Here is a 22790-nt window from a genome sequence, read left to right on the forward strand (position 1 = left end):
GCTCTCTCACTGCATAGGGCTAGAGAATTTTATACACACACACGTAAAATAGACACACATTTATAACTATAGTTATGTTTATATAAATTGAAAACATGCTTATACCAATTTCTCCAATTCTAATCTAATATAGGTTTATATTTAAGTTTTCTCCCTTTCCATATTTAGCACTATTCTAAAAATGAAAATTACAGATAACATTACCTTCAGCATATATGTATTCATTGGATCACTCTCTGTATGTAAGGAGTCTTCTGTCTCTACTACCTTGACTGGGCTTTAACCAGTCTCATGTGTTACCTCCTCACTCTGCTCAGACTCTGACTCCTCACACCAGAGCAATACCCCACACAGAAGTCCTCTCTTCATGATTAAGTCCTAATGGGTCACCATAGCTGTCTCCAAACTCCCAAATCTGTAATGCAGATAACTACCCTACTATACTCCAACTAATGGCTTTTATGACTAAGTTGATCAGGATATGGAAGGTAAGGAGCTCTTATTTTTGATTTTAAAAAATATCCTCATTTTTACCTACTTACTTTAAGGAAATATCATGCTCCTCTTTGTTAAACTTAATTTTTGAAATAACATTTTTATTTTTAATAATTTTCAAAATTTTATCAACTCATTTACATTGTTCTTTCAAATACTCCATACTTAAGGTTACACTTTTCATTTATTTCATGGGCATGTTTTTCTGGCATACTTTCACTGTGGAGATGTTATTCTGATCCTTATTTTCATATTTCAAACAGATTTCTTTCTTTTTTTTTTTTAGCATGCTTTTATATATATATTTTTAAGATTTTATTTATTTATTCATGAGAGACAGAGAGAGAGACAGAGAGAGAGACACAGGCAGAGGGAGAAGCAGGCTCCATGCAGGGAACCTGACATGGGACTCGATCCCTGGTCTCCAGGATCACACCCCAGCTGAAGGTGGCGCTAAACCACTAAGCCACCTGGGCTGCCCTCCAACAGATTACAATTGGATTCAATTGTCTGTTTCTGTTGTTAATTTTTACGTGAAATTAGTTTTCCTGAAAAAAAATTTTTTTTAATATTTTATTTGAGAGACAGCACACAAGCATGGATGCACAAGGGGGGGGGGAAGGGCAGAAGGAAAGGGAGAAGTAGACCCCTACTGAGCAGAGAGCCCAACATGGGGCTGGAGTCCAGGACCCTGAGATCATGACCTGAGTTGAAGGCAGATGCTTAACTGACTGAGCCACCCAGGTGACTCAGTTTTTCTGAACTTTTAGATAAGCCTATTTTGGATCAGGATGCCTTTTCTGTCTTCACAGGTCTGGAGTTCCCTCATTTGTTGTTTCGGACAAATGTTCAAAGATACTATCTCACACTGAGATTTCCTAGTGGTGTATTTTCCTCCTACTTGTCTGTACCTTCTGTTTCCTTTGGCTCTATTATCCTTATACTCCTGAATCTGGATTTTATTCTTAGAAGTTTTCCCTTGATTTGGGGTTTTGTACTGAAATGGAGCTATCATTGGTTAATTGTGTTGGAGGGCCCAGACTGTTCCATCTCTCTTATACCTTACTGTAGATCCCCTGTGCTTAAAATGTAGATTGTGCAAAAACCCTTACAATTGTAGGTGCTGTTCTCAAATTGGGCACTGCCTTTTCTAGTGAGTACTGACTGGCTTTTGGGCTTCTTGTGCTGCTTCCCCTTGTACAGATCCTGGTAATATAGGGTCTCACAGCTGTTGAGAACTTGTTTATATTTGCTTGTATTTGGGGCTCATGGGGATATCCTTTTATCTAGTTTTGTCAGAGATCTGTTAATAAATTTTGGTTTTGCTATCCATTTTTTTTTTTTTTTTTTTCCTGGAAATAGGGGAGGCGGTAGTTCTGGGCAATTCAACTTTAAATCTACTATCCTATTTTTAATTTTCTATTTGTCCCACTGCTCTATTAATCCATTAGTTTAGTGATTGTCCTAGAAAATGATTAGGAAATGGTAAGTTTTCAATATTTATACTTTTGTTTTTAATATTTTAATCTTTTTAAAAAATTTTAAAAGATTTTATTTATTCATGAGAGACACAGAGAGAGAGAGAGGCAGAGACATAGGAAGAGGGAGAAGTAGGCTCCCTGTGGGGAGCCTGATGCAGGACTCCATCCCAGGACCTAGGGATCACAACCTGAGACAAAGGCAGATGCTCAACCACTGAGCCATCCAGGTGCCCTTATTCTAATCTTTTAAATATCTAATTTGTACATTTACTCAGTCATTCATTCATTTTAAAACTTTTATTTTTTAAGTAATTTCTACACCCAATGTGGGGCTTGACTTAACAACACTGAGATCAAGAGTTAACGTGCTCTCCCAAGCCAGCCAGGTTCTCCATAATTTCATTTTTAAGGATTTTTAAAAAAAATTTTATTGAGAGAGAGAGAGAGAGAGAGAGAGGCAGAGGGAGAAGCAGGCTCCATGCAGGGAGCCCGACGTGGGATTTGATCCCGGTCTCCAGGATCACACCCCGGGCCGCAGGTGGCGCTAAACTGCTGCGCCACTGGGGCTGCCCCATAATTTCATTTTTAATAATGACTCTGTTTAACAACTACTTTGCACAATTCCCGAAAATCTGACAATTTGGCTCTTGTAAGCCATTGTATCACAGCTCTTATACAAATGCGATGTCTGTGCTTCTTTAGCTGAGTTCCTAGTTTTCCTTCACTTTTGCTTGATAATCCCTTACTGACTTAACAGCTCTTGTTCATTATATTTCATACAGCATTACTAGTTGTTTTCAGTGATTTTGCCAGTTGAATTAATGAGAGTTCTAATGACTTAAAACATTATACATTTTAGAAATTTAAAAACCTTCTGTAAAAAGAACACATTTTTTTCCCCCACATTCTTTTTTTTTTATAGTAAAGAATACTCTTTCCTAAGAAGTAACTAAGCTATTACAAGTAGCAGTTAAAGTCTCAGATATTCAACATTTAAGATACTGGAGTATTAAGTCAATTTTGTTAATTTCTTAAATTTGTGTCTCAAATTTAGTACTGTGTTTACTTTATTCAGATCTTCTTTACTTACTATTAAAATCACATCACAACTTAGTCTAGGAAAGCTACCACTGGGAGAGAGTTGAAATGTTACACAGAAAGTTTTCTCTATTCAATATTCCAGAATTTCCGAACTTTGTCATCAAATATATTTAGGGAAGTCTCTGAACTGCTGGCTACAGGTTAAATAATATATATGCTTATAAGAGGAGAAGATAATGTTTAATAGATGATTGTCTGCATTTTATTCCCCTTTTCAACTTCTTTTTTTTTTTTAATTTTTATTTATTTATGATAGAGAGAGAGAGAGAGAGAGAGGCAGAGACACAGGCAGAGGGAGAAGCAGGCTCCATGCACCGGGAGCCCGACATGGGATTCGATCCCCGGTCTCCAGGATCACACCCTGGGCCAAAGGCAGGCGCTAAACCCCTGCGCTACCCAGGGATCCCCCCCCTTTTCAACTTCTAATCTTTGTTTTGACCCTGCCAGAAGTGAAAAGATGGAAGAAATTAGGGGAAGAGAGTGGAAATAAATTGTACCTCCCCCAATCTCTTTGAAACTTCCAATCCCAACTATGAAATATAAAACTCATTAATGAGTTTATTTAATTTAAAAACTCTATAATGAAATATATTAATTAAATATAGAACTTAACATCTGAGAGCAGTACCTCTCAGAGAATAGATAGGACTGATTTAAAGAAAGAAAAAGGGAACTGTTTTGAGTAAGAAAGCAGGCTGCTTAGGTAGTAGAAAGATATAGGAAGGAAAGTAAGACACTAAAACAAAACTTAATTAGGAAGCCACTATAGGAAATCACTATAAGAGATGACAAATGCTTTTTTACAAAGAAATGCCACTGGTCCACAATAAAACCTTTCCATTTAGTCTGTACTTCGACTTTCTTTGGTTGTTACCAGAAGGAATAAGGGAAATAAAATGAGGAAGCTGGGATTAAAACTCTACTTCTGCAGTTGAGATTGGCTGATTTATGCAGTTGAGATTTATTTTATTTTATTTTTTAAAGATTTTACTTATTTATTCGAGAGAGAGAGAGAGAGAGAGAGAGAGGCGCAGAGACACAGGCAGAAGGAGAAGCAGGCTCCATGCAGGGAGCCTGATGTGGGACTTGATCCCGGGACTCCAGGATCACGCCCGGGACCGAAGGCAGGTGCCAAACCACTGCGCCCCCCAGGGATCCCCTGCAGTTGAGATTTAAATTAAAGCTTTGGAATTCAGACAAGTGGCTCTAACTAAACCTCTCAATTTTTCTAGATTTCGTTTTAGCCATTTAAAAATTAGGAATAATATAAACTTCAAGAAATGTTTTTTTCTTGCAGAAAAAAAAATTAAGACAACCAATAGGAAAGAAAAAGTAAGTTTCATGTTAAGTTTAATTATTTTTATCTCTTTTTCCTTTAATAGTGTCATTGCAATATAATCAATTATTTTTTTAACCAAAAATATAGATTAAAGGTCTGAAAACTGATATAGTACTAGTACACTTGAGGAACAACAAGATAGAGTATTTGAGGTTAGGGCTTTTCAGGATGTGAGGACCCACCTGGAACCCAGAGTTGTCATAAAGATTATTTTAAACTGAAGACATTAGAGATTCAACGAATAATAATAATAATAATAATAATAATAATAATAATAATAAAAACAAAAAAGCTTTCCTGGAGCTTCCCTTATCTAAACAAAAGAAGCAACTTTGGGAAGTAAGGCAGTCATAAATCCCTTCTCCTGGAGAGTACTATGGCTTTGAGATGGAAAGACTACTCTTAGGTATACAGACAAACATTATCACAAACTTTCTTCTAAAAATCTATTTGTTTATACCGTAGAAGGTTTTTCTTTCCACTCTTTTCTCCATACTAAGTTAGGTATATAAGCCACGAATGAGCCCTACCTTCTTTTGCTGGCTCCTCCTAGGCATATAAAATAAATCCTTTCTCATGTGAATCTGTCTTCTGTCAGTTTAAGCTGCAGGCCCCAGCAAGTGAAACTAAAAGGTTAGAGAGCCAAGTTTTTCCTCTTCTACAAAGAGGCTAGAATAAATCTTAACCACTTAATAGCTGTGTAACTGCCATTATTACTTAAACTTTTTGTGCCTTTGTTTACTCATCTGTAATGTAAAATGGAGATAAACAGTGCCTACCTTATAGGCTTCATGGGAATTAAAAGAGTTCATAAATGTAACAATGTAACTATGGCTAGCACCATATTTGGCATACAATTTTTTTCTATTATATTCTATTACTTAACTCATAGGAAGTTCTTGACAGATCAGGAACTATTTGCCAAAATATTGTAACTTCTGAATATGGAGTCAAAAACAAGCAGAGTAATTCCAGGGCCTGTGTTTGATTAGAGCTATAGATTCTGAAAGATAAAAACTTACTCCTACCAAAAGCTTACCTCTTTGCTCTTTGTCTGCTTGTATGAATACATGTATGTCAGACTATCAGTGAGGCAGAGAATCCCAAGGGATTCATCATTAGTAAAGTGAAGATACTAACTACAGAGAGATGAATGATTATCAGTGTTACTTTATACTTCTTAAAATGGTCAGTAAGAGAGAAATCTGAGCCTTCAACTTATATCTTTGGCCTTCATAGCAGTTACACATTGATGATGTGGAATATATATTTTTATAAAGTGCTGTACAACAAAAATACATTTATTAAAAATACATAATAATAAAATGAAACATAAAACTATACCATTACTGCCTTATAAACAAACGTATAAGAAGCAATACAACAAGGAGGAGACAGGTGCTTTCAAAGTACCCAAAAGTTTTAAATTTTAACTCCTATTTTTGGTCTTCTTTTTTTTTTTAATCTATGATGTCATTTCTTCTCTGCCCATCTAAATCCTATCCATTCTTTAGATTGCCAGTTAAACCCCAATCCTACTTTATGATCTCTTTTCTCATGTTGGCAACATAAAGTACTTCTCCTTGAATTCCTAAGGCAAAGGCTGCCTTCTGTGCTCTATCGGTACTTACCTTGTTTTTATCAGGCAACAGTACCATAGCTATGTTAAAAGAATACAGTAAATGTCAACACTGCCAGACTAAGCACTCACTAAAATATTCCCAGTGAAAAGTATTTAGATTTTGAAGGTAATAGATAGAGGACTGAATCCTATTACTAGCTTTGTTATTAGTCTATCTCATTATCTGTATGTAGAGATACAGCTACATATTTAATAAGGCTCTAGAGCAAGCTTTAAATAAATAATAAACAAACAGGCACCTAAACATAGAATTATAAACTGTGTTAAGTGTTATAAGAAAAATACTGCAGTGCTATCAGAAATAGAACCATGAGAAAGAGCCAGCCATACAAAGAACAGGGAAAAAGAAGACTCTAAGAAAGTACAGGATGATCCGAGAATTAGGATAGTATATGATGCGATAAAGGGTCTGAAAGAAGACCCGTACTGTTAGAGCCTAAGAAGAAAAGGAAGGAATAGAGGGCATGCAGTGATCACACGTGTTTTGATGTGCTCAGTCACACAGTGCCTTCTTTGCAGGTCCTATTAAAGGGTTTAGATTTTATTCAGAGTTCAATGAAAATGTTTTAAATGGGAAATGACACAATGACACACAAACTTTGTATTTAAAAAGATCATTTTGCTTAATGAGCAGGGAAAGGATTGGAGAAAATCAAGAAAGAACTTGTTAGAGGCTATTAGAATAGTTTAGGTAAGAGAGGATAGTGGTTTGGCTAGGGAAGTAACTAGTTGACACAGAGATCAGAAAGGAAAGGGAGGTCAAGGAAGACCTTGAGGCTTCTGGCTTAAGAATCAGTGGAAGTGTCATGGACTGAAATGGTAAAATAATTGTTTCAGGCATGCTCAATTGCAAACACCATAGAGAAATACAGCTGGTGACATCAAATAAGATAATAGTAAGTTTGGCACTCAGGAGATATTCAGAAAAAAAAAACTCCACATCTATAAGAGTAACTAACATAAGGGTCTAGCCTAGAAAGAGAAACACCAACTGAACAGTAGCTACTTGAATAATCAAAGTAGAATGCAAAATCTCCTTGATAAAAGAATGGCTCCATCAAGAGAACAGTTTAAATTTTAATTACAACTGAAGAAAAAGTATCAACTAAAATATCAATCAGAAAGCTTCATATAGAAGCTTCATATAGATTTCATATAGAAATCACAAAAAAGAAAAGAGAAGAAGACTAGAGTACAAGCACAGAAAAAGATAATCTAAAAGGAAGATTCTTGGGCCCAATCAATAACTATTCAAGGAAAACAGTAGTCCACCCTTCCCAACCATCAATGGCCAAGTATATCTAGTGCAGACAGATAGAAGTTAGGCTTAGTTAAAAGGTGCTAAACATAAAAAAATGGTAAAGTTAACTATCCTGGTTCTGGTCTATGCTTACCAAACATCAGAGCATAGCTCTTCTTTCCATCAATTTTTAACTCCTTATTAAATACAACTCAGTATTTTCACCTGGGTCTCAGAAGATTCTTTCTTGATAAACATTAAATAGAATGTCTGAATTTAGATGATTTTGAATCAATTTTCTATCGTGTTGATTCACTTCCTTTTAATTCAGTAAAGTTTTCTTGAACATATAATTTCAAGCATTTATTCTCTTCTTTACAAAATTTTGTTTAGAAAGTCTAATTATGTATATATTTCATATATATCCTTGCCTGTCTTCCATTGCCTAATATTTTCTAATCTTTTAAAAATCTCCTTATTTGTTTCATTTTATTTTTCCTCCTGTATCCTCTATTGATTTTTCTGCAGTGTCTCTTTGTCTTTGAGCTCAATTTAAGAAATTACTTTCTTCTTCTTTCTTGGGTTTTGCTATCTCAAAATCAATCTCTTGGGTTGTGAAGCCATTTTTCCATACAGTTCTTACACTTCTATTTAGTGGTCTTCTCTCAAAGAAATGAATGCATTACTTGTTGAAAACATTAAGATCAAATTTTTATCTCATCTATGCCAATGCTTTTTGTGTGTGTATGTAACTAACTTTTATGTGTTGCTAAGTTTTGCTGTTTGTTTTCACCGGTTCTTATTAATATCTTTGTATGAATGCAGGGACAGTTACTTTTTAACTGCTTAGTACTGAATAAGTGGATTTTGCTGGACCAGCTATGGTAGCTGAACTAGAAAGTTAAGGGGTGCAGGAAGGATGGAAGCACAGTATCTTCATGGCCTTTGAAACCAAAGGACTGTCACATTATCTGATACTTGTATTAAGACATATTCCTTTACTCCAAAACTACTCTTCTTCTCTAAACCAAACCACATCAAGGATGGGCTTCTGTTTTAGCATGTTCACTCCAATTCCCATGAAGCTTGCCAAAACCAAAGGATGAGGTTTTTATACCTCAAAAAAAGTTCCTCACCTTTAGAGTGAGTAATTTTCTGTCGTTTTCTAAGTTCTGCCACCACTGAGAATTCTCAGCATTCCATGTTTTTACTCTTCTCTCTTTCTATGTAGCTTCTGCTGGATCTCAAGTTGCATAAGCAAGCTTTTGCCTATATTTTGTTGTCAAGGGGGCTTAATGTGAGGTGGAGTTGTATCAGAAGAGCATGTATATTTTATTTTCCTTGTTGCTTTTATATGTTTTCTGAGGCCAGATATTGACTTACCTTTGAACATACCTAAATAGTCTAGATTCCTTATGCACATATATAAATGAGAGGCCTTCTATTACACTGGGAAGCCAGTATCTTAGTACATATTGATAACTTGGCTTCCATATAGTATACCTATAGGGCAAGAATGTGCTGGCCAGAAGATTAAAGGCATGTGTGGTCCCAATGGAGGTTTTGTTTTTCACTGAATTAAAAAATTGACATTCTGATTTCATATATTAGTCTCTGTTTGGTTAGTGTGAATTTATTTGGAACTTATCTATTATGTAAATGGATTTATCTCTGTCCAGTTAATGGACCTAAAATGCTGAGGTTAACAACAATACATATTATGAAATAGCAAGGAAAGCCATATATGCTACTTTGATTAGCCAAAAAAATTTATTTGGTTTTGTTACAAAAATAAATCCTGACCTAAGAAAAAAATAAATATTAACAGTTGCTAAATCAGAAATTATTTCACTGACTCCTTTAGTCACATCATCCCTTCCTTCTTCACCTTGTTGTTTGTGAACATTACCTGCTATGCTATGTATTCTTCTGGGTGTTTAAGCTTTTAAAATTCCACTGAGGTTTTACTGGAGAAGTGGTTATGTTGATGTACACTAGAGTTTTACATACATTTAAACATGGCATGACCTCAAATTTTCCATTACCACTTTCTTTCCCTAGGAACTTAGGTCACGTCCACGATACTTCATTATCTAGAAACATATTACATTCCAAACTTGTATTTTTCTCTCTTTATTTTAAACAGCAACAAGGGCTATTAAAAACATATCTTAAATCTTGATATAAACAATATAATCTAATTCAAAAGTCAGAAAAGGGGATGACATAATTTTCTTTGGCAATGCTACCTATCATTGCATATGGTTTTTATGATCCTTTGGGATCACTGAGTTAATAACACGGATATGTGTTTGATTAGAGGACAGATTTTAAAAAATAAACACTTGAAAATTAACCCAATAACAGTGAAATACTCAAATTCCTATAGCCTACTGACCACACTTTGACATGGGTAGTGAACTATAGGTTCAGACTAAACAAATGCTACATTAATAAAAGAGATCAAAATATAAAAAAAGTTAAGCTTGGAAAGTTAAACATTATTAAAAGGAAGAATTCTAAAAACTGAAATAAACAATAAAGAATTTTACTACCTTCAGGCCGATACTGTGCAACAATCGTGACAGCTTGGCCAGCATTTTTTAAAGCAGCTGCTGCTTGCTCATGGCTGGCAGTTCTGAGGTCAACACTGTTTACCTGTAAATCAAATCAAATCTTAAATTTCAAAGAAATTATTCACACTGATTAGAAACCACAATAGCCTACATTCTGAGAAGCACAGATAAAATTACTATCAATGAAAGCAATTTTATTCACGAAGAGTACTTTGCTTAACATCAAGTCAGCAATGCCGAAACATTTTCTTCTAGGTTTTCTGGGAAGTCCTCTACCAATCTCTTGGGAAAAATACCTTAATTTGATAACATGAAATCTCAATAAATGTCATTATTTCATACATAACTCATTCACTAGAAACTCATTTCTAGTTCATTTCACTAGAAACTCAAGCAATGGAGGGTTTTTCATTTTGTATGCAGCATCCTTTTGACTTCTGCCTTACTTTCACTCCTACTACTCATTTCAGTTCCAATTCTCAAACTAAGGTCCCATTCTTTTGGAGTAACAAGAAGGCAAGTATTTAAAAGTATTAATACAGCTCAGATTTCAGGGACTGATATTTAAATAGAGTAAATATTATTAAATGAACAAGGAGACATGTTTTGAAGACAGAGCACTTCCTTGAGTGAAATAATTAGTGATCAATTCAACTCAAGAATAAACAACTTCATTCTTATTTCTGAAATGCTGCTGATACCTAGTATATACTGCAAGCACACTACCTTAAGACATTGTACCTTTCCCACTATTAGCAAAACTTAAATGGAAATTCATGGTAGCATTATATTCAAATGGTAGTAACTTTAAAATCAAGTTGTTTTTCCCTCTAAAAACCAGCAGTGAATGGATTACAATAATGCTTGAAACCTTGATCAAATATTTTTGGAAAGGAAGAACTGTCATGCAATTCTTATATGAAAGCATGTTTTGTCAACATCAAGTCTCAAACCTGTTAAAGACCACATACCAATTTTGGAAAAAATGACTAGGAGTCCAGAAATTCTTGGGATTATAAAATTTATATAAAAGAACACTTTAACCATATAAAGACCAGATATTTGATATTATCTACAAAGGATGTCATTATGCAGGTAAGTTAAAATAAACACACATAAAGAAAGTTTTCATTTAAATTCCAGTTAACATACAGCGTAATGTTAGTTTCAGGGGTACAATTTAGTGATTCACACTTCTATATAATACCCATTGCTCATCACAAGTGCACTTCCTAATCCTCATTACCTATTTACCCCATCCCCCTGCCTATCTCCCTTCTAGTAACCATCATCGGTTTGTTTTCGGTAGTTAAGAGTGTTTTATGGCTTGCTTCTCTTTTTCCCTCTGCTCATGTTTTGTTTCTTAAATTCCACGTTTAAGTGAAATCATAGGTATTTGTCTTTCTCTGACTGACTTACTTAACTTTGCATAATATTCTAGCTTCGTCTTTTTTTTTTTTTTTTTTAAGATTTTCTTTATTCGAGAGGGAGGGAGAGAGGGGGAGGGGGGGGCAGAGACACAGGCAAAGGGAGAAGCAGGCTTCCCATGGGGAGCCTGATGTGGGACTCGATCCCAGGTCTCCAGGATCATGCCCTGGGCCAAAGGCAGCACTAAACCGCTGAGCCACCCGGGCTGCCCTAGCTTCGTCTATGTCTTGCAAATGGCAGGATTTCGTTCTTTTTTATGGCTGAGTAACATTCCATTGTGTGTGTGTGTGTGTGTGTGTGTGTGTGTGTGTTTGTATAAAAATATATTTAAGGGATCCCTGGGTGGCACAGCGGTTTGGCGTCTGCCTTTGGCCCGGGGCGCGATCCTGGAGACCTGGGATCGAATCCCACGTTGGGCTCCCTGCATGGAGCCTGCTTCTCCCTCTGCCTGTGTCTCTGCCTCTCTGTCTCTCTCTGTGTGGCTATCATGAATAAATAAATAAAATCTTTAAAATATATATATATATATATATATACATTTAAGAGTATTTTTACATCTATATACATAAGGAATATTGGTTTGTTGTTTTCTCTTCCCATTAGGTCCTTGGCTTGATAAAACAATAATATTTTGCTCATAAAATGAGTTGGGAAGACTCTTCATGTCTATTCCTTTTTTTGGGAGGTTTGTGAACGACTGGTGTTAATTCTTCTTTAAAGGTTGGTAGACCATACCAGTGAAACCATCTGGTTCTGAGCTTTTATCTTTGCAAAGTGTTTTATCAATTCAGTCTCCTTAATTGTAACAGAACTATACAGATTTTCTATTTCTTTTTGAGTCAGTTTTAATAGTTTGTCTTTTTAGAAATAAATCAACAATGATATATATATAGTATATATAATATATACATTATATAATCTATAGAACACATTCATTATAAATGTCCCTGGTTTTAATAACAATTTTTATCTTTGCTTTCTTTGTATATTAGTATAGTCACTCTGTTTCTTGATTACTGCTTACATAGTATATTTTTTCCAACCTTTTAGTTTTAATCTTTGTTGAAAAGTAAACCACTGTTGAATCAAAATTGTGTCTATCATAGTATATAGTTGATTTTTTTTTAAAGGTTTGAGAGAGGGAGCACTCAAGTTCGTGTGCAAGGGAGGAGAGGGGTGGAGGAAGAGGGAGAGAATCTCAAGCAGACTGCCCAGGGAGTGCGGAGCCCAACACAGGGTTCAATCTCACCACCCTGAGATTGTGACCTGAGCTAAAATCAAGAGTCAGCTCAACTGACTGAGCCACCCAGGTGCTCCCTGGATCATGTTTTTTAACATCTACTCTATTTTTTAATTAGAATGTTTATTTCAGGGATACCTGGATAGCTCAGTGGTTGGGCGTCTGCCTTCAGCTCAGGGCGTGATCCCAGAATCTGGGATGGAGTCCCACATCAGGCTCCCTGCGAAGAGCCTGCTTCTCTCTCTGCCTCTCTCTCTATCTCTCATGAATAAATAAAATCTTAAAAAAATGTTTAGTTCATTTACATTTAATGTAGTTATTGAAAAAGTTAATTATGTCATCTATTTTTGCTATTTGTTTTCTTCACATCTGATCTTTTTTGTTCCTTTATTCCTCCATTTCTACCTTCTTTTGTTAAACAAGTAGTAACTAGTGTACCGTTTTAACTTCCTTATTATATTTATTTTCAGTTATCTTAGTGGTTCCTCTGGATTATAAACAACATAATAATCTACTTTGGATTAATACCATCTTAATTTCATTGGTATATAAACTCTGCTCCTATATAACTCTGTCCCTCTACTCGCCTTGAGATACTATCACCACAAAAATTACAGCTTTATAAAATGTGTGCCCATCAGCACAGATTTATATTGCTTTATTTAGTGGTCTTTTAAGTCAGACTGGAGAAAAAAGGAGTTACTAACAAAAAATACATTTACACTGTTTTACATATACCTATGTAGTTACCTTTAATTACTCTCAATTTCTTCATTTGGATTTAGTTACTGTCTATTGTCTTTATTTTAATCTAAAGGATTCTCTTTAGTATTTCTTGTAGGACAGATCTAGCAGAGATGAACTTTTTCAGCTTTTGTTTACTTGGGAATGTCTTGATTTGTTGTTTGTGAATGGTGGTTCACAATGTGAATGGTAGATCCCCAGAATGTAATGAATTATTTTTCTCTACTATCAAGATTCAATCTTTGTCTTTCGACAGTTTGATTATAATAGGTGTATGATATGGATCTCTTCAAGTTTATTCTATTTGGAGTTCAATATGCTTCAGAGATATATACTATGCTTTTCATCACATTTTGAAAGTTTTTGGTCATTCTTTACTCAAATAATCTTTCTGCCATTTCCTATCTCTCCTGTCATTTTGTGACTTTATTATGTATTTGTTGTATACTTGATGATATTCCACAAGTCTCTGAGGCTCTTAATTTTTTTTCCTGTTCATCTTGATAATCTCAAGAGATATATCTTGAAGAAAAAAATGTTTGATTTTTTCTTCTGCTAGCCATAGCCACTGTTGAGTTTGTCTAGAGCATTTTTGCATTTCAGTTATTATATTTTTCAGCTCCAGAATTTCTATTTCGTTTTTATAATAGAAATCTCTTTATTGGTATTCTCTACTTGCTGAGCTATTGTTCCTTTTTCCCTCCTCTCTCATTATTTAGTTCTTTGTACATATTTAAAATGTCTGATTTAATGTCTTGGTTTAGTAAACCCAATGTTTAGCTTCCTTAGGGATAGTTTCTATTGATGGCTTTTTTCCCCTGTGTACAAGGCCATATTCTCTTGTTTTTCTGCAGGTCTCATGATTTTTGTGTGGAAAACTAGACACTTAAAATTATATAATGTTGGAACTCTGGAAATCAGATCTGTCTTCCTGCCAGGGCTTGTTATTGTTGCTTATTATAGTTGTTTTTGGTGATCTTTCTAAATTCTATGAAGTTTGTATTTTTTGATGTGTATGCCAATGAAACCTCTGCCTAGTTTAGCTCGGTGATCAGTTAACGACTAGAAACAGATTTTGTTAAATCTCTCTGCTGAAGGGCTCTGTGTGCATGTTGGGTAATGCCTTTAAAATGCAGGTAGGCAATTGTTAACTCTGCTTTAATCGTCACTTCCTGTCTACTGAGAGCCTCATGGTCAGTCACAGGTGAGTTAGGACCTTTTTAGGTCTTTCCTGAGTATGTAGAGTCCAGGACATACATGTGTCTGGGAGATTCCAAAGAGCATATGTCGGAGTTTATCAAAGGCCCTAATGGAGAGCCCATTCCCATTTATCCTTTTGAGCTTTTGATTAACCTACTGTTTGCCTCATCCAATGTCTCAGGCAGCCATAATGTGCCTATAATTTTGACAAGTACCAAAGGGGAAAAAGGCTTTTGCGTTGGGGCACTGATTCAGTTCAATACAGAGAGCCTTGCATGTGGGATTTTAAAGAACCGCCAGACAGGTCAAATTATGACAATTCTCCGGGAAAGAGGCTCTGAAAATTCTATTCCCATCCTGCTCTCTAGTGGCTGTAAGATTATTGGTTTTCACTATAAATATGGACTATTTCTCAAGGCTAATGTGATGCTGGAGAGCAGAGGATGGGACTTAAGCAAGTTAAAACTCCAAAAGCTCACTCTTATGAAGATTCAGTCTTTTTTTTTTTTTTTAAATAAACTTCCTAAACTGCTGCAAGCCTTTGGTTAATTTCAAGTTTTTTTTTTTTAAATTTTTTTTTTTTAATTTTTATTTATTTATGATAGTCACAGAGAGAGAGAGAGGCAGAGACATAGGCAGAGGGAGAAGCAGGCTCCATGCACCGGGAGCCCGATGTGGGATTCGATCCCGGGTCTCCAGGATCGCGCCCTGGGCCAAAGGCAGGCGCCAAACCGCTGTGCCACCCAGGGATCCCCTAATTTCAAGTTTTGAACAACTTCTGAATTTGGGCCACTTTTCTCACTTTCAGAGAAGAGAATTTTTGTTGAAGTCTTTTGAGTCACTTGTGATCTAAGATTCTTAGATCAAAATTTCTGGCACATGTAAATTATTCTATATCATACTTGTCATAACTGGAAATAACAGTAATACCTAATTTATACCATACTGAAAACTATAGTGTTCTATATCTGTAATGAATCTTGATTTCAAAAGCTTCTTTCTTCAAGAACATTAAATTTATCAAAAAGAATATTTTATAAAACCTATGATTTATTTTCATGCTTTCCTTTTATTTTTTTAAAGATTTATTTATTTATGATAGCCACAGAGAGTGAGGCAGAGACACAGGAGGAGTGAGAAGCAGGCTCCCTGCCGGGAGTCTGACGTGGGACTCGATCCCAGGACTCCAGGATCACGCCCCTGGGCCAAAGGCAGGCGCCAAACTGCTGAGCCACCCAGGGATCCCCTCATGCTTTCCTTTAAAAAAAAAATTTTTTTTTTAAAGATCTTATTTATTCATGAGAGATACAGAGAGAGGCAGAGACACAGGCAGAGGGGAAAGCAGGCTCCTTGCAGGTAGCCTGATGTGGAACTCAATCCCGGGACCAGGATCATGCGCTAAGTCAAAGGCAGAGGCTCAACCACTGAGCCACCCAGGGGTCCCTCCATGCTTTTCTAAATAACTTATTTATAATTTTCCCAGTGATGTGGGTTATCATTAAGAACATCAATTTGAGGGAAGGTCTTTAGAGCAGTAGTTCACAAAGTTTGGTCCTGGGAATAGCAACATCAGTTATCTCCTGAACACTTGTTAGAAATACAGATTTTTTTTTTTTTTTTGAAATACAGAATTTTATTTTATTTTTTTAATTTTTATTTATTTATGATAGTCACACACAGAGAGAGAGAGAGAGAGAGAGAGAGGCAGAGACACAGGCAGAGGGAGGAGCAGGCTCCAGCTCCATGCAGGGAGCCCGACGTGGGACTCGATCCTGGGTCTCCAGGATCGCGCCCTGGGCCAAAGGCGGGCGCCAAACCGCTGCGCCACCCAGGGATCCCGAAATACAGAATTTTAAATCCTACCCAAGTCATAGTAAATTTAAAACTTCCGGGATGGAGTCTAAGAATCTGTTTTTTAACAAGGCCTGGACAAGGCCTGGAGGTGAACCTGATTCAAGTTGCAGACTGAAAACAGCTAAATTTTGTCTAATGAGGTACTTAAATTAGTTTGTTCCTAACAAGGCTTTAGTTTTGAATATCTTTTCTCAAGTTTTTCTCCTGAGGTTTTTCCTATTGCTTTCAGGGTATTTCTCTAAAGAAGCTTAGTAAACATTAAAATTTTAAGACTACTAATGCTTACGGTCTAACATAAAGCTGTATGTAACTTACACTCACATAAGGGTGAGCAAGTGGCCTGGAGTGTCTGGGATTTTCAGTTTTAAAATTGAGACTAAAGGCAATTCTAGACATGGTGCCTTCAGTGCTAAAACTGGGAAAGTTCTGGGTGAATGAGTTTGTGTTGGTCAGGCTAATAGTCTAGCAGTATGTCAGTGACCCATATAAAGTTGTCCCACGTGGACAGTTTAAAAAAACATCTATTTTTGCTTTGAATTTTTTGCACCTAACTCTAAGCCAACTGAAAACTTATTTTAACACAAGGTGTGAAGTGAGGCTCTAAGCTAATTTTACTCCCCTAAACAACTAGCTAATTTGTCTAACATTTATTTTTAACAAATTCATTCCTTTCCAACAATTTGTCCTTATCATACTATAACTTACTTAAAAAATTGCAGTAAGATGTAAAAATGTGAACAGTTCAGTTGTGTCAACAACTGTATACACCCATGAAACCACGATTCCAAACAAGATATATACCTTTTCCATCATCCAATGCAGAAATGTCCATCGTACCTCTTTATAATCAGTACAGTCATCAGCAACTGACTTCTACCAATAGAAATTATTGTCTACTCATGATTATCATGTAACTGGAATCTTACTGTATGTATTTTTGTGGTATTTTAATTCAATGTAATGTTTTATAATGTTATCTAGGTAGTTGTGTTTTAGTAGTTTGTTACTTTTTGTTGGTGAGTAGTGCTGTGTAAATGTACTCCAATTTACTTAGGTATTTTACTACTGATAGACACTTGAGTCATTTCTAGATCTTAATTATTATTAAGGCTATTATGAACATTTCTGTTAAGTGTTTCTGTAGACATGATTTCTTGGGTAAAATCTGGGTGATATGGTTAGTTCTATGTTTAATTTCTCAAAAACTTCCTCCAAAATTCTTGCAGTGATTGTACAATATGCCCACCAGTAATGAATGAAAGCTACCAGAGCTCCACATCCTCACCAATGTTTGTCATCAATTTTTTTTCTTTAGCCATTCAACTGGGTGGGATATGGGATATGTGCTGATCTCCCACAGTTAAAAGTCCACATATACCTTTTGACTTTTCCTAAATCTTTAATAATAATAGCCTATGTTGATGAGAAGTCTTACCAATTTGTATGTTATATATATTATATTACATACCTTATTCCTACAATAAACTAAAGAAACCATTAAGAAAATTGGTGGTGGTGGTGGGGTCTGGGTGGCTTAGTTGGTTAAGCATCTGACTCTTGATTTCAGCTCATGTTAAGCCTTGCATTGCATTGGGCTCTCTGCTCAGTGGGAAGTCTGACTGTCTCCCTCTCTCTGCTACACCCTCACTCATGCATTTGCTTGTTTTTTAAAATAACAAATCTTAAAAGAAAACCATAAGGAAAATACATTTACCATACTACATTGTATTTATCAAAAAAATATGGATATAAGTGGACACGTGCAGTTCAACTTTGTGTTGTTCAAGAATCACCTGTATCTCATTTAGGCATAATTTACGTTCAGTAAATTAATCTTGGTTTACAGTTAAGAGTTTTGACAACTGCATGTTGCACAGACACTGTCACAATCAAGACACAGAAAAGTTAAATCACTCCCATCCAAATTCTATTTTAAAAAAATTTTTTTCCCATCCAAATTCTTATGAACACCTTTATTCACTGTTTTTTTTTTACACTCCCCTGATGCCTCACGTTAAGTACCTTTTCACGTGCTTGTAAGTCATTCATATATATTGTTTTGTGAAATATCTGTTTAATTCTTCTGCTCATTTTAAAAACTGGGTTACTCATATCTTTTTATTGTTTATTTGTAGGAGATATTTATGTATTCTGGATACAAGACTTTTGTCAGGCACACAGACACTAAGAATATTTTTTCCTACTCTGTTGCTTGCCAATTTGGTTTTTTAATGCATCTTTTTAAAGAATATTTTTTCCTACTCTGTTGCTTGCCAATTTGGTTTTTTAATGCATCTTTTTTATGGTTAGTATTGTATGTGTCTTGTCCAAGAGATTGTTGTTTACTGCAGGGTTGCAAAGATATCCTATGTTTTCTTCTAGGATTATGGTTTGGGCTTTATATTTAGATTTATAATCCTTGTAGAATTAATTTTTACATCTGGAGTAAGATTGGGTTGAAGTTCATGTTTTTCCATATAGACATTCAGTTGTTCCAGCAGCATTTATTAAAAAGACTTTCTTTTCCGAGTGTCCGGATGGCTCTGGCAGTTAGACATTTGACTCGATTTCGGTTCAGGTCATGATCTTGGGGTTGTGAGGCCGAGCCTTGCACTGGGCTCTCTGCTTAGCAGGGTCAGCTTGACATTCTCTCCTATCCCTCTCCCCTATTCCATTTGCACTTTCTCTCTCTCTAAAATTAAAAAAAAAAAAAAAAAAAGGACTCTCTTTTCACCACAGAATTTAGCCCCTTAGTCCTATTTAAGAATTCCTAGTCTAATCCAAGTTTACTAAGTTTTCATGTAGTTTTCCTAGAAATTTAGTTCTACCATCCATTTCAAATTAATTTTTATAGATGACGAGTGGTAAGGACACAAATTTTTCTTCTTCTTTTGTCTACTTATTCAATTATGGAAGGCGTTTAAATCTTCAACTGTGACTGTAGACTTTTTGATTTCTTTCCTTAGTTCTGGCAATTTTTGCTTCATATATTTTGAAAGGATTATTAGGCACATGCACATTCAACACTGTTGTCTTTTTTTTAATCATTATAAAAATCTATCAATAATACTATTTGTCTTGAATTCTACTTTGCCTCACAGGAATATGTCACATCATCTTTCATATGTTGTTTATATAATTTATTTTCTTTTACTCATCTAGAACAGGAGTCTTTATATTTATTTTACAAATTTTTATTTATTTTTAAGGTTTCATTTAGGTATTCATAAGAGACACAAAAAGAGAGGCAGAGACAAAGGCAGAGAGTGAAGCAGGCTCCCTACAGGGAGCCTGATGTGGGACGCGATCCCAGGACCCTGGGATCATGTCCTGAGCTGAAGGCATGCGCCCAACCACTGAGCCACCCAGGCATCCTGAGTCTTTATATTTAAAGTAAATTTCTGGTAAAGAGTATATATTTGGGTCTTAGTTTTTTTTTTTTGAACCAAGTTGACAATTTCTGCATCTTAATTGTTAACTGCAATGTAGATAATAACAGAGTTGAATTTCAATTTCACATTGTCATATTGCTTTTTATTTACCCCATTTTTCCTCCTTTTCTGCCTTTGTTTGTCAGAAGCATGTATTTTTTTTTCATATTTCATTTTATTTCCTGTACTGAATTTTTAAAACTATAGCCCTTAAAAGTATTTTTAGGGCTTCCGCCAGAAATAACATGTAAATATGATAGCCCACTTTCAAAGAATTCTGTATCACTTCACAAATGTATAAGAAACACTAGTATAAGTCCATCTTCCCTGTCAGTTTGTGCTCTAGTGCCCTTATATTTTACTTCTACATGTCATAACCCCGTAGTATATAATGCAATTATTTTTGTTTTAAATAGCTAAAGTCTTATAAAATATCTATAATTATTTTTAAAAAATTTTAAAAATGTATCTTTTGTATTTATTCAGGTACCCTTTCTGTTATTCTTAATTTCTTTCTGCAGATCTAGGGTTTCATCTTGTATAGTTTCTCCTTACCCAGAACAATTTCTTCCAGAATTTCTTGTAGTTTAGCCAGGGACAAATTCTCTAAGCTACTGTCTGTTTGAAAATGTCTTTATTTTAACTTCATTTCTCATAAATAATTTCACTGGATATAGGATTCTAGGTTGACAGTTTTTTCCTTAAGCACTCTAAAGATATTGTTCAATTGGCTCTGTCTTCTAATATTTCTATCGAGAGGTCACTTGTCATTTGTACTGTTCCTATGTAGGTAATAGGTTGTTTCTAAGACTGCTTTTAACAAGTGATCTTTAGTGTAGCTTTCTAGTACTATAATTATGATGTATCTTGGTCTAGTCTGCTGAGCTGCATAGACCTGTGGGTTGGTATTTTTCATCAGTTTCAGAAAATTGTCATTGTCTTCAAAGACTGTCTCCTCTTTATTAGACTGATACTGTTCCATAGATCTTGGATACTCTGGTCTGCTTGCTCTTCCCAAATTTCTATACACCTCTTATGTTTCACCTTGGAAACTGTTATCTGTCCTATGCTCAAGTTCACTGATTTTTTTTTTTTTTGATTCTTTCTTTTGTTGACAGTGTGCTAGTAAGTCTTAAAAAAATTTTTCATTTGTGGTAGTTTTTTAAAATTTCTAGACATTCCATGGGATCCTTTTTTTTTTTTTTTTAAGATTTTATTTATTCGTGAGAAAGAGAGAGAGAGAGAGAGAGAGAGGGGGGCAGAGACACAGGCAGAGGGAGAAGCAGGCTCCATGCAGGGAGCCCGATGCGGGACTCAATTCCGGGACTCCAGGATCATGCCCTGGGCTGAAGGCGGCGCTAAACCGCTGAGCCACCCACGGATCCCTGGGATTCTTTTTTGTAGTAGTAATGTCTTTGTCTAAATTCTCTAATCTTTTCATACATATTTTCTACCTTTATTCCTATATTCTTTAGTATTTTTATCATTGTCATCATGATTTTATCGTAGTTATTTTCAAGTACCTGTTTGATAAAATCAACATCTGAACCTTCTCTTGATTTAATTCTATTGACTGCTTTCTGTCTTGACTAATCTTTCCTTCCTTTCTACATGTCTTGTAATTTTTAATTGTAAAGTAGACAATTTCAGATAAAATAACAAGAGAGGCTGAAACAAATAATATTTAAACCATTGTGTCTGGGCCACGACCGTGGGGGAGCTGAAACTGCATTTTATTGTAGTTTTAATTAAGTTTAGTTTCATATCTTTTGAGAGCAAGATTAAGACTCTTTCCCCTCAGGGATATAAGACAGGAATACTAGCACTAGATCCTGGAGATTACCAGGATCACTTAGTATTTTACAGCTGACCTATTGACTTTTTTTTTTTTTTTAATTTTTATTTATTTATGATAGTCACAGAGAGAGGGAGAGAGAGAGAGAGAGAGAGAGAGAGGCAGAGACATAGGCAGAGGGAGAAGCAGGCTCCATGCACCGGGAGCCCGACGTGGAACTCGATCCCGGGTCTCCAGGATCGCGCCCTGGGCCAAAGGCAGGCGCCAAACCGCTGCGCCACCCAGGGATCCCCTGACCTACTGACTTTTAAAACTGAATGCTTTATAAACCTGCTGCCAGCTTTCTGAGCTGATGGTAACTTCTCTTTGTTTTCTAGATCTGTCCCAGGCTTGCTGTGTCTTGGAGATACCATTCCATCCACACAGTCTCAGAGAGCTTTTTCTCAACTCTCTTGCCTCCTACTCTATCTCTTAACAGCTCAAGTGCAGAGTTCCAGGCCTGTTTTTTACAGATCTTCTGCCCAAGGTCCCCTATTTTTGTTGAGCAGGTGCCTTGTATGATTCAGGAATGACTTTTTCTCAATTCTTTTCTGTTGGTTCCCAACCTTTGGTTTATTGCATCTGAGCACTAAGTGAAGACCAACGGGAAAGAGTTGACAGATAGGTTTAAGACTTGGTCTGGGGCAGCCCGGGTGGCTCAGTGGTTTAGCACCACCTTCAGCCCAGGGCGTGATCCTGGAGTCCCAGGATCAAATCCCACATCAGGCTCCCTGTGTGGAGCCTGCTTCTCCCTCTCCCTCTGCCTGTGTCTCTGCCTCTCTCTCTGTTTCTCTAATGAATAAATAAAATCTTTATTTTATTTTTATAGAATTTTAAAAAGGATATTAATTAATTAATTTATTTATTTATTCGAGAGAGAGAGAGACACACAGAGAGACAGAGGGAGAAGCAGGCTCCATGCAGAGAGCCCGACGTGGGACTCAATCCCAGGACTCCAGGACCACACCCTGGGCTGAAGGCAGGTGCTAAACTGCTGAGCCACCCAGGGATCCCCTAAATAAAATCTTAAAAAAAAAAAAAAAAAAAAAAAAAAGACTTGGTCTGTGGCTTCCTAGAGTTTTTTAGTTTCTCTAGTCCAATGATGCCGTTACACGCTAGGTAAAGTTTTGGCTGGTGTCTCTCATCCCCATCTATTCTCTTTCTCCCAATCACTCTATCAATTAC

At 35.9% G+C, this 22790-nt stretch overlaps 1 protein-coding gene across 22 annotated transcripts in view; it reads right to left on the reverse strand.

The window, feature by feature from the left end:
• The window catches only part of DLG1 (discs large MAGUK scaffold protein 1), a 236839-nt gene that overhangs the window by 48117 nt on the left and 165932 nt on the right, over positions 1-22790 (reverse strand). For all 22 annotated transcript variants that reach the window (XM_038583205.1, XM_038583204.1, XM_038583203.1 and 19 more), the window contains one exon: positions 9854-9956. In XM_038583205.1, coding sequence (XP_038439133.1) covers positions 9854-9956 — 103 coding nt within the window. The remainder of the gene's footprint in view (positions 1-9853; positions 9957-22790) is intronic.

The sequence above is a fragment of the Canis lupus genome, chromosome 33 (genome assembly GCF_011100685.1).
Source record: "Canis lupus familiaris isolate Mischka breed German Shepherd chromosome 33, alternate assembly UU_Cfam_GSD_1.0, whole genome shotgun sequence".
In the NCBI taxonomy this organism is placed as follows: domain Eukaryota; kingdom Metazoa; phylum Chordata; class Mammalia; order Carnivora; family Canidae; genus Canis; species Canis lupus.